Source organism: Microtus oregoni, unplaced genomic scaffold, assembly GCF_018167655.1.
Source record: "Microtus oregoni isolate MIOR12 unplaced genomic scaffold, Mior012 000046F_ref0000063, whole genome shotgun sequence".
NCBI classification, from domain to species: Eukaryota; Metazoa; Chordata; class Mammalia; order Rodentia; family Cricetidae; genus Microtus; species Microtus oregoni.
The window spans coordinates 12,891,622-12,908,128 of record NW_024543220.1 but is presented as its reverse complement, the minus strand read 5'-3'; the positions used below and the strand labels follow the sequence as shown (position 1 = coordinate 12,908,128).

General features: G+C 43.6%; 1 protein-coding gene across 4 annotated transcripts in view; it reads left to right on the top strand.

Moving 5' to 3' along the window:
- Positions 1 to 16,507, top strand: part of Ilrun (inflammation and lipid regulator with UBA-like and NBR1-like domains) — a 66,871-nt gene that overhangs the window by 20,396 nt on the left and 29,968 nt on the right. For all 4 annotated transcript variants that reach the window (XM_041634547.1, XM_041634546.1, XM_041634545.1 and 1 more), the window contains exons 2-3: positions 3,111 to 3,265; positions 7,936 to 8,133. In XM_041634547.1, the coding sequence (XP_041490481.1) occupies positions 3,111 to 3,265; positions 7,936 to 8,133 (353 nt within the window). The remainder of the gene's footprint in view (positions 1 to 3,110; positions 3,266 to 7,935; positions 8,134 to 16,507) is intronic.

The following is a 16,507-nucleotide window of genomic DNA, read 5'->3' as shown; positions in this document are numbered from 1 at the left end:
TGGACTGTCAAGCTTGTTTCCTGCTGTTTTTGTAAATGGTAAAAAGAGCTCACTGCCTCACAGTTGGGTTATAGGTTGGTCTGTTTTCTGTGAGAACTGGTGATAAACAAGAATCCCTTAATATCATTCCAGAAGTGCCTTTGATCTCTTCAGACCCACAAATAGCTCTTATTAAAATTTAAAGATTATTTTATGTGTATGAATGTTTTGCCCTTATGTCTGTATGTGCATCACATGCATACCTAGTGCCCTCAGAAGTCAGAAGAGGGTGTTGAATCCTTTGGAACTAGAGTTACCATGAGCTGCCATGTGGTTGCTGGGAATTGAACCCCAGTTCTGTAAGAGCAAGAAGTGCTCTTAATCACTGACCCCCTTCTCCAGCACCTCAACCCACACTACCAAGCTCTTAAACATGAAAAAAAAGTAGTCTTTTCTCATTTATTTATTTACTTAATTACTTATCTTTGGTTTTCCAAGATTGGGTTTCTTTGTGTAGCTTTGACTGTCCTGGAACCAGCTTTGTAGACTAGGCTGGCCTCACAGAGATCTGCCTGCCCCTGCCTCCTGACTGCCACTGTCCAGCTGATCACTTCTTTTAAGAATGTTTTTTAAAAAACAGTTTCCATATTTAGCTAAGACTGGCTTCCAACTGTAATCCTCTTACCGCATCCTCCCGGGTGCTTATAGGCTTGCACCACCACACGCAGCAAAGAGGAAATTATTTTAAAATGTCAGTGAGATATTTTACTTAACAAGTTGGCAGAAGTTCACCACAGTGAAGAAACACTGACCATCAATGAGCAGGGAGGCAGATGCTGTCATACATGTAGTGTGAGCATTGTTCTACATCTTTTTTTTTTAAAAAAATATTTATTTATTTATTTATCATGTATACAATATTCTGTGTGTATGCCTGCAGGCCAGAAGAGGGCACCAGACCCCATTACTGATGGTTGTGAGGCACCGTGTGGTTGCTGGGAATTGAACTCAGGACCTTTGGAAGAGCAGGCAATGCTCTTAACCGCTGAGCCATCTCTCCAGCCCTTTTTCTACATCTTTGTTGAAGGAAGTTTGTGTCCAATAATGAAAATACAAATCATCCTCTGAGAAGTATCACATAAAGGGATTTGTTCAATAATATGCTTGCTTACAAGGTGGTAGATGCTTAAACTGGGAAAATTGAAGGTTAGAAACACTTAGTAGTTGATTGGCTAATGACTACAGCTACAATAGACAGTGAGACTACTCATCACTGAAATACTTTCAAGACCCAGCGTCAAGGTAATAAAGCAAGAGCAGTGTATGATGCTATCTGCCGTGGGAAGAAAGAACCCACACTGTCTCTGCATTGTGTGCATGTGGACACTGGGAGAAACACTGTCCTGGTGTACAGATGTTGAGGGAAGAGGTAGCATGTTTTATGTTGCAGATTTTGTATCATATGCATGGATTGCTTTTCCAAAAAACTAAGTCAATAGAGGGCTTTAAAAGTGGAACTAAGGGGGGCTGGAGAGATGGCTCAGTGGTTAAGAGCGTTGCCTGCTCTTCCAAAGGTCCTGAGTTCAATTCCTGGCAACCACATGGTGGCTCACAACCATCTGTAATGAGGTCTGGTGCCCTCTTCTGGCCTGCAGACATACACACAGACAGAATATTGTATACATAATAAATAAAAAAAAAAAAAGTGGAACTAAGCCATCCAGATGGCTCAGTGGATAGGAACGTTTGCCACCAAACCTTATGACTGGAGTCCGATCCCCAGGAATCACATGGTTGAGCGAGAAAACTGACTCCCACAGGCTCTTTCTGATTGCTACATGTGCACCATGGCATGCACACACCCACACCTATACATGCATAACTAGAGCTGTAGCAGTAGCAGGCTTTTGGGCCACCAACCAGCACCCAAATCATGACATGGAGACTTATGAATACTCAGCCTTATCTTATGCTTGTCCCATTAGCACTTAAAACTTAATTTAACCTGTTTCTCTCATCTACATTTTGCCTATGGCTTTTTACTTTTCTCTCATTCTGTATATTCTACTTTCCTGCTTCCTCTGTTTCTAGCTGGCTGGCTAGCCGGTCCTGGGCATCTCTCTTTCTTTCTCCCTTGTTCTCTTCTCTCATCTTGAGCCTAGATTTCTCCTACTTATTCTGTCTGCCCACCAATCCCACCTATTCCTCTACTGCCTAGCTTTTTATTAGATCAGTCAGGTGCCTTAAGCAGGTACAGCAACACATCTTTGCATTATTGAACAAGTGCTGCATGAAAAATGTAACAAGCCAGAAGGTGGTGGCACACACACCTTTAATCCCAGCACTCAGGAGGCAGAGGCAGGTGGATCTCTGTGAGTTTGAGGCTACCCTGGTTTACAGAGCTAGTTCCAGAACAGGCTCCGAAGCTACACAGATAAACTCTCTCAAATAAATAAATAAAAGGCATTTTACACATCTTTGCCTAGTTCAAAGTAATATTCCACCACAGCAATAGTGGTCTGATAACCTCTGTGGAGTACCTTCAGGGGAAAGTGACACATGAGTATTATGGTGTAGCATGATTAATAAAAACCCAGAGACAGATATTGGGGTACAACCTGAAGGTCAGAAAAGCAAAACAGCCAGCCATTGGCTCTTACCTCCACCTCAGTCCAAAATGGCATTCAGCGTCCAGGAGTCTCAGAATGAGACTGTGTGTAAGAGCTGTTTCCTCCCATTTTATATTCCCCTCTAGGGCGGGGATTAAAGGTGTGCACCATTTCCACTCAGTTTCTTTGGCTGTGACTGCTGGGATTAAAGGTGTGTGTCACCACTGCCTGAGGTCTACAAGGCTGACCAGTGAGGATGTTTTACTTTCTGATCTTCAGGCTGCTCCTTTATTAACCAATGGTAATGAAACATATTCACAGATAGGAATATATAAAGAGGGGAATCCCACATCACATGTTGGTCCTGATTTTCCATTGTTTCTCAACAGTGATGAGTGAAGGCTTGGATGGTAAGAGCCTTGGGCTCTGGGGTCAACCCTTAGAAAGGGTTTTCCTTTGTTTTGACAGCTCATTTAAATATCCTTTCGACAGGACTGAAGTCTTTTGTCTTTTTATCTATAGGAACTTACAAGCAGCAATTGGCGCTTACTATGACTTTGAGAGCCCAAATATCAGTGTGCCCTCTATGTCCTTTGTTGAAGACGTCACCATAGGAGAAGGGGAATCTATACCTCCTGATACTCAGTTTATAAAAACGTGGCGGATCCAGAATTCTGGTAAGTGTATAATGGGAATTTCTATGCTGATTGTTTTTTTTTAAATAGAATGTGAATGGAATGACTACAGTGTTCTGAGTTTTTTCTTGTACACAGTATATAGTATTTTCTTACACTGACAACGACCAGACGCCAGTGAACCTTCTTAGAATAGAAAGAAGCTTAGTCTATTTCTACATCCAGACACAGTCTAATACTCATTTGCTGCTAGAAACTAGGCTTGTATGTAGTATTGTCTCCACCTGGAGTTCTCTGTTCTTCCACTTCCAATCTCATGAATACTCATCCTCCTCAGCAGCCAGAGAAGGTGCCTCCTTGACTAGTGCAGGTTAGTTAGAAGAACTGTCGTCATTGGCTCCTTGAAGTTCATTCCTGTGCAGCCACAGGACTCTCAGAAATTGCACTGGGATGTCTATGAGGTATTAAAACCACTTTGAAAAATGGGGTAAGGAGTGTGGGATTTTGTTCAGAAGAGTCATTTTAATAAGACACATTGTAATTTGTAATAGTGGCACAGGTATAATCCCAGCACTCTGAGGCTAGAGGATCGCTGCAAGTTTGAGGCCAGTCTGGGCTATGTAATGAAATCCAGATCAACCAGAACTACATAGTGAGACCTAGTCTCAGACAAGCATGAACACTGAAAGGTGACCGAGTAAGCACATTTTGACTTGTTGGTGTGTAAGTTGATCATAGTTCTTTGACAGTGGACCTGGTTATGGTATGGTAGATTCAGTGTCTCTTACTATCTGTTGCTTGTTAACTTCTTTGAGTTCTTATCTCTATCCCATCTAGTGGAGATTTCTGCTTCCCAGCTGAAGATGCTTTAACATACTTAGTAGTGAAGAGAAAGCCTGAGCTGTGTTGTGCTAGGCAGAGAGTGGCACTCAGCTGAGGCGAGTGTGGGATTTTGATGTGAGGTGACATAAAGTGACTTAGGGGACCCAAGCAGACTTTTTTTTTTTTTAATTTTATTTATTTATTATGTATACAGTGCTCTGCCCACATATATTTCTGTAGGCCAGAAGAGGGCACCAAATCTCATTACAGATGGTTGTGAGCCACCATGTAGTTGCTGGGAATTGAACTCAGGACCTTTGGAAGAGCAGGCAGAGCTCTTAACCACTGAGCCATCTCCACAGCCCCCCAAGCAGACTTTTTAAAATTACTTTTTTGGACTCGGTTTCCTTTTTAGTTCTTTGTAGTTTAGTTCATTGTGATGGAGCAGCTCTGGCTAATCCCTATTTTGTGTGTTCTGTGAGCCCTGGCTTCCCGGTGGTCACAGCAGTATACTGTTGGAGGCTCTTGTGATGCAGGAAAATGCTCACGCTTTCTGGTTTTTGTTTTTTCTTTAAGTTCTCAGCCAAGGTTTGTTTTGGGTTTTGTTTTGATTTTTGCTTTGCTTAATTTCTATTTCACCTTGAAATTTACCTGTTTTAAATCACAGACATCTCTCTAGTTCACCTTCATGTTTCTTCTCAGAATTAGGCAAACTTAACATTATACACTAAAAATGTTGTCAAACATACATGTGGTTTTCTGTTGGTTCATGCCCTCCCACCTTAAGGCAGAGTTTCTCAGTGTAGACCAGGCTGGCCAAGAACTCAAAGAGATCAGCCTACCTCCGCCTCTGAATATTGGGATCAAAGGCGTGAGCTATCACCACCAACAAATAATACGCTTTTATTTCACTTAATTCTGTGTTACGGGTGTGCACGAATGCCACAAGACATGTGGAGTCAGTTCTCTCCTTTCATTATGTGGCCTGGGAACTGAGCTTGGCTGTGGTGTTAATCCCAATACTTGGAAAACTGAAGATGGGAAGATGTTGAATATCAGGCCAGCCTGAGCAAGAGAAAGTGAGAGAGGGAGGGATAGAGAGAGGAAGGGAATCAGGCAAGGCAGAAAGATGGAGGGTAGGTAGTGTTTCAAGACAACAAAACTTGATTTGTTACAGAATAGCTATTCTACTTTCTGTAAAACTGATGTCTGTCATTAACTCAGGAGGAGATAGCTCTGCAGATATGGGAAGTGGGGGAGGTTGTCTGTGATGTTTAAAGTAACAGGTCAGAATTCCAAAGCTGCCTTTCACCTTGACCTAAAACACGGTTGGGCTGAGTACTGTTGGCTTTCAGCACTTCTGTGTCTGAAAGTCAGTTCTTGTATCTGAATTCTTCTTAAAGTGTGACAGCAATTGCTTGAAATTTTATTCTTCAAGGTACTCTGCACAAAAAAAGTTCATTCTAGCCGGGCAGTGGTGGCGCACGCCTTTAATCCCAGCACTCGGGAGGCAGAGGCAGGTGGATCTCTGTGAGTTCGAGACCAGCCTGGTCTACAAAAGCTAGTTCCAGGACAGGCTCCAAAACCACAGAGAAACCCTGTCTCGAAAAACCAAAAAAATAAAATAAAATAAAATAAAATAAAAAAATAAATAAATTTAAAAAAAGTTCATTCTTTTCCGAGTTGTTGAATGCTTCCATTGACTCGGGTACTGAGTAAGGGGTGAGTTGTTAGAGGACGCGGTGTGCACTGCTTCCTCAGCATTGGCGTAGAAGTAGGGAGGCTCCTGCCATTGATAGTCTCTGACTGTCATTCATCGCCTGCTTTTGGAGAAAAGTGTTTACTGGGAGAGTTAAATACATAGTAGTTGTCGTGGCACCTCTTGTTTTAGGTACTAGACTAGCACACAATGGATGAGATAACGTAATAACTGCATGTAGCTGTCCAGTAACTTCCCTAGAGGGTTTAACTGTCATAAATTGGAAATCAGTCCTTTGATATTTAGCTATGTAGATGGCTTAGCAGTTAAGAGCACTGTCTTTTCTTCCCAGAGAACTTGGGTTTAATTCCCAGCATCTACATGGCAGCTCACACCTGTCTGTAGCTTCAGTTCTACGGGATCAAACACCCTCACACAGATACACCTGCAGGCAAAACATCAATGTACATAAAATAAAAATAAATCATTATTAAAAAAGATGTAAGAAAGACCCATGTGGCTTGGCTGGTAGAATTCACCTTGAATGCACAAGGCCTGGGTTCAGTCACCAGCACTGCACACACACACACACACACACACACACGAAATGTAAGTAGACAGATTTTTTTTTTTTGTTAGCAGCTTCCAGTTTCTCAGTTTTTACCACAAGGGTTAACTACAGTTGACAGCGGTCTCTATTGACTGTTTCGGCTGTGGTTGTCACATGAAAGCGGCTTGAGTGTGCGCACAGGTGTTTGTGAGCTTTGTGCTTCATAGAAATGAAAATGAAACTAGACGTCTGGAAGGAAGTTGAAAAAGAACAACTGTTCCCTCTCTCCCTCCCTCTTGAGACAGTCTCACCCTGTAACTGGGATTGCATTGTCCTGTGGCCACACACACACACACACACACACACGGGGAGAGGAGAGAGAGAGTTTTTCTTCTTCAGATCGTTGAAATACTTTATCCCTTCTTTTCAGTCTGGTTACAGAGAGGATATTTCCCTGGGCTCATTTATCACAGTTTAGCATTGTCAGGTGTAGGAAGGAACTTCTGTCTGTCTCCATGGAGCAGCCTCCACACACCAGCATTATTGGGGAACCTCCAAGGGGTTTGTCTTCTGCAGTGACATATGCGTGTTCCTTGCATCTCCAGACAACTATAGCCGCAGAGCTATGGCCATGTCCAGGCTTTCTAGAGCTACTGGATGACTTTCTTTTGGCCGGCCGGCCTGCCTGCCTGCCTGCCTGCCTGCCTGCCTGCCTTCCTTCCTTCCTTCCTTCCTCCAAGATTTATTTATTTTAAGAATGTGAGCATGTACAACTTGATGGCAGGATTTATGCCAGAAGAGGGCATTTGATCCCAATAAAAATGGCTGTGAGCCACCATGTGGTTGAACTCAGGACCTCTGGGCAATGCTCTTAACCTTTGGGTCATCTCTTCAGCCCCTCCTTTTGATTTTTTCTGATGTTATTATGCAGGGTTGTGGGTTTTTTGTTGTTGTTTATTTTAAATGTGATATTCAGTGATAATTGAGCATTACTGCCTTAATCATATATGGAACTTAATTTCCAAAATCATAAAGCACATATGAGTTATCCTTTTTTTCTAGAAAAACCTGTTCATGTATATGAGATAACCAAACAATAGTAGCAGATCTCTAGACCAGTGGTCCTCAACCTTCCTTTCAGAGACCCTTAATACAGTTCTTCATGTTGGGGTGACCTCAACCATAAAATTATTTTTATTGCTGCTTTATAACTAATTTTGATACTGTTTTGAATTGTAATGTAAATACCTTATATTTCAGATGGTCTTAGGCAACCCCTGTGAAAGGATTGTTTAACTCCCAGTGTGTGTGTATGTGTGTGTGTGTGTGTGTGTGTGCGCGCGCGCACATCTGTGGCTGCCAAGGACAACTTAAGGGAGTTGAATTTCTCCTCCTGTTGTGTGAATCTGAGGTCAGATTGAGTGCACTCAGCTTTGCATAAGTACCTTTTGCCCACTGCCCTGCTCCTCCACCTTGAGTCCTCTTTGCTGAGTGGTATGAAACATTGTGTTGCTCAGCGGTGTGTGGGCAGATGTGCACGTGCATGTGAAGAGGCCTCTTCCTCGGCTCATTAAGAAACTCCAGCACAGGACTGCTCATTTCCTAACATTCTTTTTTTTTTTTTCTTTTGCTTGAACTCAGGGTCAGAGGCCTGGCCTCCAGGGGTTTGTCTTAAATATGTCGGGGGAGACCAGTTTGGACATGTGAACATGGTGATGGTGAGATCTCTAGAACCCCAAGAGATTGCAGATGTCAGTGTCCAGATGTGCAGTCCCAGCAGAGCAGGAATGTATCAGGGACAGTGGCGGATGTGCACTGCTACAGGACTCTACTATGGAGGTGAGTATGTCCTCATGCAGACCAGGGCAAATGAATTAGGCAGCACCTGGCAAGCTTCACGTTGTTGCTTACAGAACTAATGAATGTGTAACAATAGCACTGTGGCCTCTCGTTACCCGTGCGGTTATTGACACATTGGTCCAGTCTAGTACACTTCCTTTTACCTTAGAAATTTAAACTTCAGTGGAGTATATGAGCTACACTTGCATTGTAAATAACCATTTACTGGGGATGCTGACTTCACTGTTTAATCCCATAGTGCTGTCAGAATACTGGCTGCAGGCCTCGTGACCACCTCATGACCTCGTGATCGTGATGTAGATCAAAGAGTGTACAAAATGTGGGTGTTCTTCCAGTTCCAGGGACTTGACCTACTGCTGACACCTCTTAGCCCTCCCCTTATTGCCTCACTTTTTAGACAGGGATGCATACTCTACATTTTCCAGTCGCTCTCCAACTCTGTGAGCACTCCATAGTAAGTTGTTAATAGCAACTGCCCAACCGGTTGCCTAATCGTAGCCATCAGTTTGTACACTGCCTTACCCTAGTGTCCTTAGGTACCTCACTGCAGATGTTTCTTGAAAGGTAGTGTCCTGTTTCTCCTCCTCTCTGCTTAGTTGCATCTTTACCCCAAAATTACTGCCTTGTGAGCTGGATCCATTTGGGCCTGCTGACCTCATGCACCTTGTGGCATCAGCTCCTCCCAGTTGTCTGCCCAGAATGTTCACATTCACCTCTGTGGCCAGGGCCTGTTTTCTGGGCTTCAGGTTGTAACTGATTATGGACAGAACACCTGGTTATTTTGTCGATTCAGATTTAAAAATTTCCCGCCAGCAATATTCTGTGGAAATAAATCAAATATCCTGGATTGGACATTTGTTCTCTCCACCTTTCTTAATTACAAACCGATTCCTACTGGTTCCTCTGTATTCTGTGCCTTCGAGGGAGTTCTTGTCTGGCTTGGAAGGTTGTGGGACCTTTGGAGTTACGTCAGTCATCCTGATGGTCATGGTCTCTTCGTCAGCCCAGGGAAACAGGTGTTTTTACAGACTGAAAGATGTTAGTGGTAGAAAGAATGTTTTATCATGTTCCATGACATCATTGCTCTGCCTGGGCCTCCTGTAATGCAACCAAATGCCTTGGCAGAAGATGAAAACTTACCTTACAGCCTGGCCAACACCCACCGCAGTCCCCAGAGATGTCCCTGAAGATGCCCTGCGGTTGCTTTTCTGTGTCCTCACTCGTGTTCTTGTTTGAAATCTTTCTTTCCATCAGATTTCTGCGCACACTCACGGCCTAATACCACCACTGTCCATTATTGCATGCCTCTTTCCACTTTCCCTACTGCCCCAGGAAAATTCACTGGTCCCTTCCCTGTCACTCCCACCTATATTATATCATTTCTGTGAATAGGTGTTTTCATGCAGTACCTTTTGGAGACCAGAAGAAGGCATTGGATCCCAGGAACTGCAGTTAGGGGTGGTAGTGAGCCACCAGGCCAGTACCTTTGAGACAGGGTATGGTTTGCACAAAGCCATTCTGAGATCCCTATGTAGGTAAGAGTGACCAATGACTTTCTGAGCCTTCCGCCCCCAGCTCCCAAAGACTGTGATGACAGGCATGTGGTACCACCTCTGCTAAATTTTGTCTTTCCATTTCTCCTTCTCTTCCCTGTGTTGGGGATAAAACTTCATCTCTTCCCTCAACCCTGTCTTTTTTAGTTCAGGTCTCATGCTATTATAATTCTGCATATAACCCAGGCTGGCACTAAACTCTTTTTTAAAAAGATACTTAAATTTTTGTTTTTGTTTTGATTTTTAAGACAGGGTTTCTCTGTCTAGGCTGACTGTCCTGAAATTCTCTCCGTAGACCAGGATGGCCTCGAACTCACAGAGATCCACCTGCCTCTGCCTCCTGAGTACTGGGATTAAAGGCAGGCACCACCACCGCCTGATTAAAAAGATATTTGTTGCAAGGAGCCTGCTTGTTCATCCCAGCCACTTAGCCTCGAACTAATCACACAAAAACTGTATTAATTAAATCATTGCTTGACTCATTAGCTTTAGCTTCTTATTGGCTAACTTTTACATCTTAATTTAACCCATCATTCTTAACCTTTGTATTGCCACGTGGCAGTGGCTTACCGGCAAAGATTTGGCATGTCTGACTCTGGTGGAGGCTCCATGGCTTCCTTCTCCCAGCATTTAGTCGAGTTTTTACTGCATAATTCTGTTCTTCCCTGCCACAAGCTCAAAACAGTTCTTTATTCATTAACCAATAAAAGCAACACATAGACAGAAGGACCTCCGAGACCAGATATTTGCTTTTTTGTTTGTTTGTTTTTTTCAAGATAGGGTTTCTCTATAACTTTAGAGCCTGTCCTGGAAGTAGCTCTTGTAGACCAGGCTCGCCTCAAATTCACAGAGATCTGCCTGCCTTTGCCTCCCGAGTGCAACACCACCTCCCGGTGTAAAGATACGTATGTGTACCTGAGTGTGTGTGTGTGTGTATGTAAGAGATAGATACCATGTGCATGCAACAGCCCTTTTAGGTTAAAAAGAGTTGTCAGGTCCCCTGGGATGGTTGTGAATGTCATTGTGGGTGCTTGGAAACCCAAATCCTCTGTAAAAGCAACACACACTCTTGTTTTGTTTTGTAGCAGGATTTCTCGATGTAGCCCAGGCTTGCCTTGGCTTGTAGTAATCCTTCTACTTGTACCTTGCAAATACTGCAGTTTCAAGTATGTGTTGCCACGCCTGCTGTATGCTTGGTTTGTTTTGTCTTGTTTTCCTCGAACATGCTGCAGCTTAGTGAAGTTTAAAACAAATATCTCTGTTCTTAGATGAGAACTAGTAATGTCAGTGGCTGTGGTGTTGACTTGTTGTGTTGCTCTGACATAAGCATTTTTCTCACTGTTTCAGAGGGTGCCAGTAGGGTGGGTCATGATAGGGAAGGCATGACAGCTAAGCCATTCTTCCACGGTCGGTGCTTTTGGTGCCATCTTGTGCATATCTTGGCTCATCAGGACAGAGATGAACCAGACTGCTCCTCAAAGGCCCACTCTTAGTGGTTTATGTGCTGGTGTGTGTGCCACTACCACGCCTTCTTCCAGTTCTCCCGTCCTGTAACACCTCTCTATTAGTCATGTGGTGTGACCCTCCACTTTCTCTTCCCTCACCCGGAATTCAGATGGCCATGCTTTGAAAGAAACCTGCATCTACACAGCTGTCTGAATCTCCAGTCTCCAGCCACCTACTGTTGTACTTGGCACCTCTTCTGGCTCTTTTGCCCCCTTTCTCACTGTGTAGCTCAAGTTAACTTGAAATTCTTCCAGTCTTCCTACTGAGTTCTGGCATTATGTGTGGGCTACCATCCTAGTGCTGGGTTAATGTGTAGGCAGCTGTTCTAGGTTCCTTTTTTACTTGTTAACCCTCCTTTAGAGCATTCTTCATTTTAAGCTAGTGGAATGGCTCAGTGGGGAAAGTGCTTGCACCCAGGAGCTGATTTTTATACCCATAAGTGACACTCATATGCGAAGGAAGGAACCAACTATTAGAAGTAGTCCTTTGACCTCCACATGCATGCTGCACTACTGGGGCATGTGTGCACCACACACATACACTAAAGAAGTACAATTATTTTCATTCTTTTTAGAAAAAGAATACATGCATTCTTTTTGGTTCAGTTGCTTTTTTGAGACAGAATCTCAGTGTGTAGCCTTGACTCTCCTGGAACTCACTATGTAGACCAGGCTGGCCCTGAATTCACAAGTAGTCCAGCCTCCCTTATCTTGGTGTGCGCCACTGCACGGCCACACACACACACACACACACACACACACACACACACACACACACCTTAAAATTTATTTTTTATGTAGATGAGTGTTTTGCTTGCATGTTTGTGTACTGTGTGTATGCCTGGTACTCTGAGAGGCCAGAAGACATCATATCTCCATGGAACTAAAGTTACAGGTGGTTGTGAGCTTGAGTGTGGTGCTGGGGACTGAACCCAGGTCCTCTGTATAAGCAGCCAGTGTTCTTAACCTCTGAGCTGTCTCTTCAGACCCTAAAAAATTCTGTTTACTGTTCTTCAGACGTCAGTTTCCAATATCAGGTAGAAGCAACTCTTGAATTAAAAACACATAGTTTGGTTTTTGGTAGAAATAATACTGTAAACTGATGCAGGCTGTGTGAAAAGTGTTTTAGAAGAGACATTTAAAGTTATAAATGAAATTTAAAATTTTCAAGTTTTTCTGAGGTTGGGTTTTGCGGATTCAGAGAAGGAAGCCTGCCTCCAGGTGTGCTGTCACCAAGTGGGTGAGGCAGGTCGGATCTGCTAAGTCAGAGGCAGTGTGAAATGGTCGTCCTCTTCAGAGAGTAAAGGGAGGCTTTGGAGGGAGGAAAGGATGCAGTTATATTACAGTCTCAAAAATAAAGTATATTTAAAGTTAAAAAAAGAATTACTGCATTTCTCAGACAAATCTTCATCCAGAAATGTAGATGGATATGTTCTGAACTCTGTAACTGTGATGTGGAGATGCAGATGGATATGTTCTGAACCTCCGTGACTGTGATGTGGAGATGTAGATGAATAAGTTCTGAACCCCATGACTATGGAAAGGCAAGTCATATGAAGCAGTGACTTTTGTATGGGACAGTGGCTAACCACATGCTTGTGTGCCTGGGTTTGAATCCTTGAGAGCCTCACTATTGCTGCGCTGAGCAGCCTCAACTGATTCTGAAAGCATCATTTCCTTTGTGATCGCCCCACTACACCACAGTCCCCACCCACAGAGGATTTGGTAGAAGGGCTGTGATGTTTTGAGTTTGTGGGGTTGTTTGTTTTTGTTGTTTGAAACAAGATTATTCTGTTTTGTAGTCCTAGCTTTCCTGGCGCTCACTGTCTAGACCAAACTGGTCTCAAACTCAGAGAGATGAATCTCCTATTGCTGCCTCCCAAATACTGGGATTAACAGTGTGTCATCGTCCTAGTCCCCCATGATGGAATTTGAAAACAGCACCGTCACCCCTGTTGTGGCAGAGTCACTAGTGGAACACTATAGAGTTCAGGGTTCTGAATTTAAGGTAGTGGTGGATTCTTTTAACTTACAAGCTGTTTGTACCTGTGGGTTTTTGTTTGCTTGTTTGTTACACAGGTCTTTTTTTTTTTTTTTTTTTTTGATTTTTTCGAGACAGGGTTTCTCCGTAGCTTTTGGTTCCTGTCCTGGAACTAGCTCTTGTAGACCAGGCTGGCCTCGAACTCACAGAGATCCGCCTGCCTCTGCCTCCCGAGTGCTGGGATTAAAGGCGTGCGCCACCACCGCCCGGCATGTTACACAGGTCTTACTGTGTATCCCTGGACTCCTGGACCTCACCATGTAAATCAGGAACCTTAAGCTAACAGGCAGCTGTCATCCGGGCTAACTGAACACATTGAATGTATGATGCATCCTCGTTTCAGAAACTCTTATAGGTGGGAAGAATTCAAACTTAAATGCATACAAAGTTTTTTTTTTAAATATTTATTTATTTATTTATTATGTATACAATATTCTGTCTGTGTGTATGTCTGCAGGCCAGAAGAGGGCACCAAATCTCATTATAGATGGTTGTGAGCCACCATATAGTTGCTGCAATTGAACTCAGGCCCTCTGGAAGAGCAGGCAGTGCTCTTAACCACTGAGCCATCTCTCCAGCCCCATACAAAGTTTTGTTGAATTATTTTACAGTGGGAATTTCTAGTAAATATCCTTGTATATTCTTGTCCCAGATCAGACAGTCATCCTGAGGCTGTCAGAATTGCTTTGCCTTGAGTCTTGGTTTGACTTGTCTGAGTCTGTATATGGGGCTTTTGAACTTGATATATGAGATCTTGGTCTGCAGTGTGTAGTGAGGCGCAGTGGGCCGCTTCCCGCCTCCCAGCACCCGGCCCTCGGCTAGCTTTACCCAAAATAATTACACGGAAACTGTATTCTTTTTAACACTGCTTGGCCCATTTAATAACGTTGGGCGCCAGATGAAGGTGTAAGTCACAAACAATCCCACACCAGTTTGGAATTACAATTAATAGAATGGTTATTTACTTAAAGGGGAAAAACTTACAGATCACCGTCCCAGACAACAGCCCTCTGCACAATCAGGAAAGGAACCTAGTCTCCTGAAGCGGAGCTGGAAGCCAGAGAGAGAAGTGGCCCCCTTTTTAAAGGTATAGAGACCACGCCCCAATGGGCTGGTATCTCAGCGGCTATTGGCTGAAGGAGCGGAAGGAGCTCCCGCAACAGCATTGTAAATTCCTGCTTAGAATGTAACCGTTACTGGTTAGAGAGCCCCGCCATCCTTTAGGTTAAAGGTGGGTCACTGAGGGAAGGCTGGTAGTCTTTCCTGTCATGGTGGTTAACACCAGCCATATATACTCCCATGGATTTCAGTTAGAAATCAGTTAATTCCCTGCTTGTCTTTTATTTTTGTTTGTTTGTTTGAGTTTTTGAGACAGGGCCTTTCTATGTAGCCCTGGCTCTCCTGGAACCCAGTATGTAGACCAGGCTGACCTCAAAGGCATAAAGATCTATCTGCCTGCCTTTGCTGGGATTAGAGGCATGCATCATACATACCTGGCTTAGCTATCTTGAGCTCTGTTTTTCTCTTTTTGTCTCGAAAAAACTTGTGCTTTCAAGTTATGCAAAGGGAATGCCAAGATGAAGCTCTGACCCTCGGCAGGAAGGCCATGCCCACGTCATTGTCAGGCTGCTTGTGGCGTTGACGTGGTCTAGAAGACTGTAATTAAAGTATTGCTATAGTAGCACTTAAAGTCAGTTTTCCTCTTTCCATTTCTCTTTTATATTTATAAATTAGAAGTGTTTACTAAAAGAGATCTTTTACTTGATGGTTTTTTATATTTAATTTTTTTAAATTTATTTTGTATATAATGTTCTGCCTGTATGTGTGCCTTCAGGTCAGGCCAGAAGAGGGTACCAGATCGCTTTACAGATGGTTGTGAGCCACCATGTGGTTGCTGGGAATTGAACTCCAGTCCTCTGGAAGAGCAGCCGGTGCTTTTAACCTCTGAGCCATCTCTCTAGCCCCAACTTGAGATTTTTTTAAATGTTCTTCTGAACTGGTGAGATGGCCCCTTGAGTAAAGGTCTTTATCACCAAGCCTAATAACCTGAGTTCCATTTCCTGGATCCTCCATGGAAAGAGAGCAAGTTGTCCTCTGACCTCCACATGCACACCGTGGCATGCATGCATCTTACACACACATAATAAATGAATTTTAAGATGTCATTTAAAACATGCTTAAGAATGCATTCTGTTAATTTCTTTTCTTTTTTTTTAAATTTATTTATTTATTATGTATACAATATTCTGTCTGTATGCCTGAAGGCCAGAAGAGGGCGCCAGACCTCTTTACAGATGGTTATGAGCCACCATGTGGTTGCTGGGAATTGAACTCAGGACCTTTGGAAGAGCAGGCGATGCTCTTAACCGCTGAGCCATCTCTCCAGCCCCCTCTGTTTTTTTAAAAAAAAAATTATTTATTATGTATACAATATTCTGTCTGTGTGTATGCCTGCAGGCCAGAAGAAGGCACCAGACCCCATTATAGATGGTTGTGAGCCACCATGTGGTTGCTGGGAATTGAACTCAGGACCTTTGGTAGAGCAGGCAATGCTCTTAACCTCTGAGCCATCTCTCCAGCCCTCATTCTGTTAATTTCAACATGGTATCATTTCACTATGTGTCCAGCTAATGGTTTGGTATGTAGGACAAAGCCCCTCCTTATACATTCTACCAATTTTTTTTTCTGCTTGGTGCAAGGCACAGTTCTGAGGTCAAGATAGCTCAGTGTGACCAGGTGGTGGCGGCGCACACCTTTAATCCCAGCACTCAGGAGGCAGAGGCAGGTGGATCTCTGTGAGTTTGAGGCCAGCCTGGTCTACCAGCTAGTTCCAGGACAGGTTCCAAAGCTACACAGAGAAACCTTGTCTTGAAAAACCAAACCAAAACAACCTCCACCACCACCAAAAACAAAAACACCACCACCACCACCAACAACAACAAAAACCAGCCTTGTAGCTATGAATGAGAGAGAATGGACTCCTAGAGAAGAAGCAGGTCCACCACTGTCTGTTGTGGGTCTTGGGAATACAGGATGGTGGAACATAGCACCCACAGAATACTTAGAGCCTCCACAGGAACTGTGACTGGATAAAGTGTCCAGGCATGGGAAAAGAATGGCTGCTAAGCCTCATACCTTGTGGGCTGCAGTGTGTGGTGGGGTAGGAGGCCTGAGAGTCCCAGGATAGGCCCTAAACGGATGCTTCTCAGAAGATTCACACACCTGTACCAATTATTGGTTTTGGGTTTGGGGGT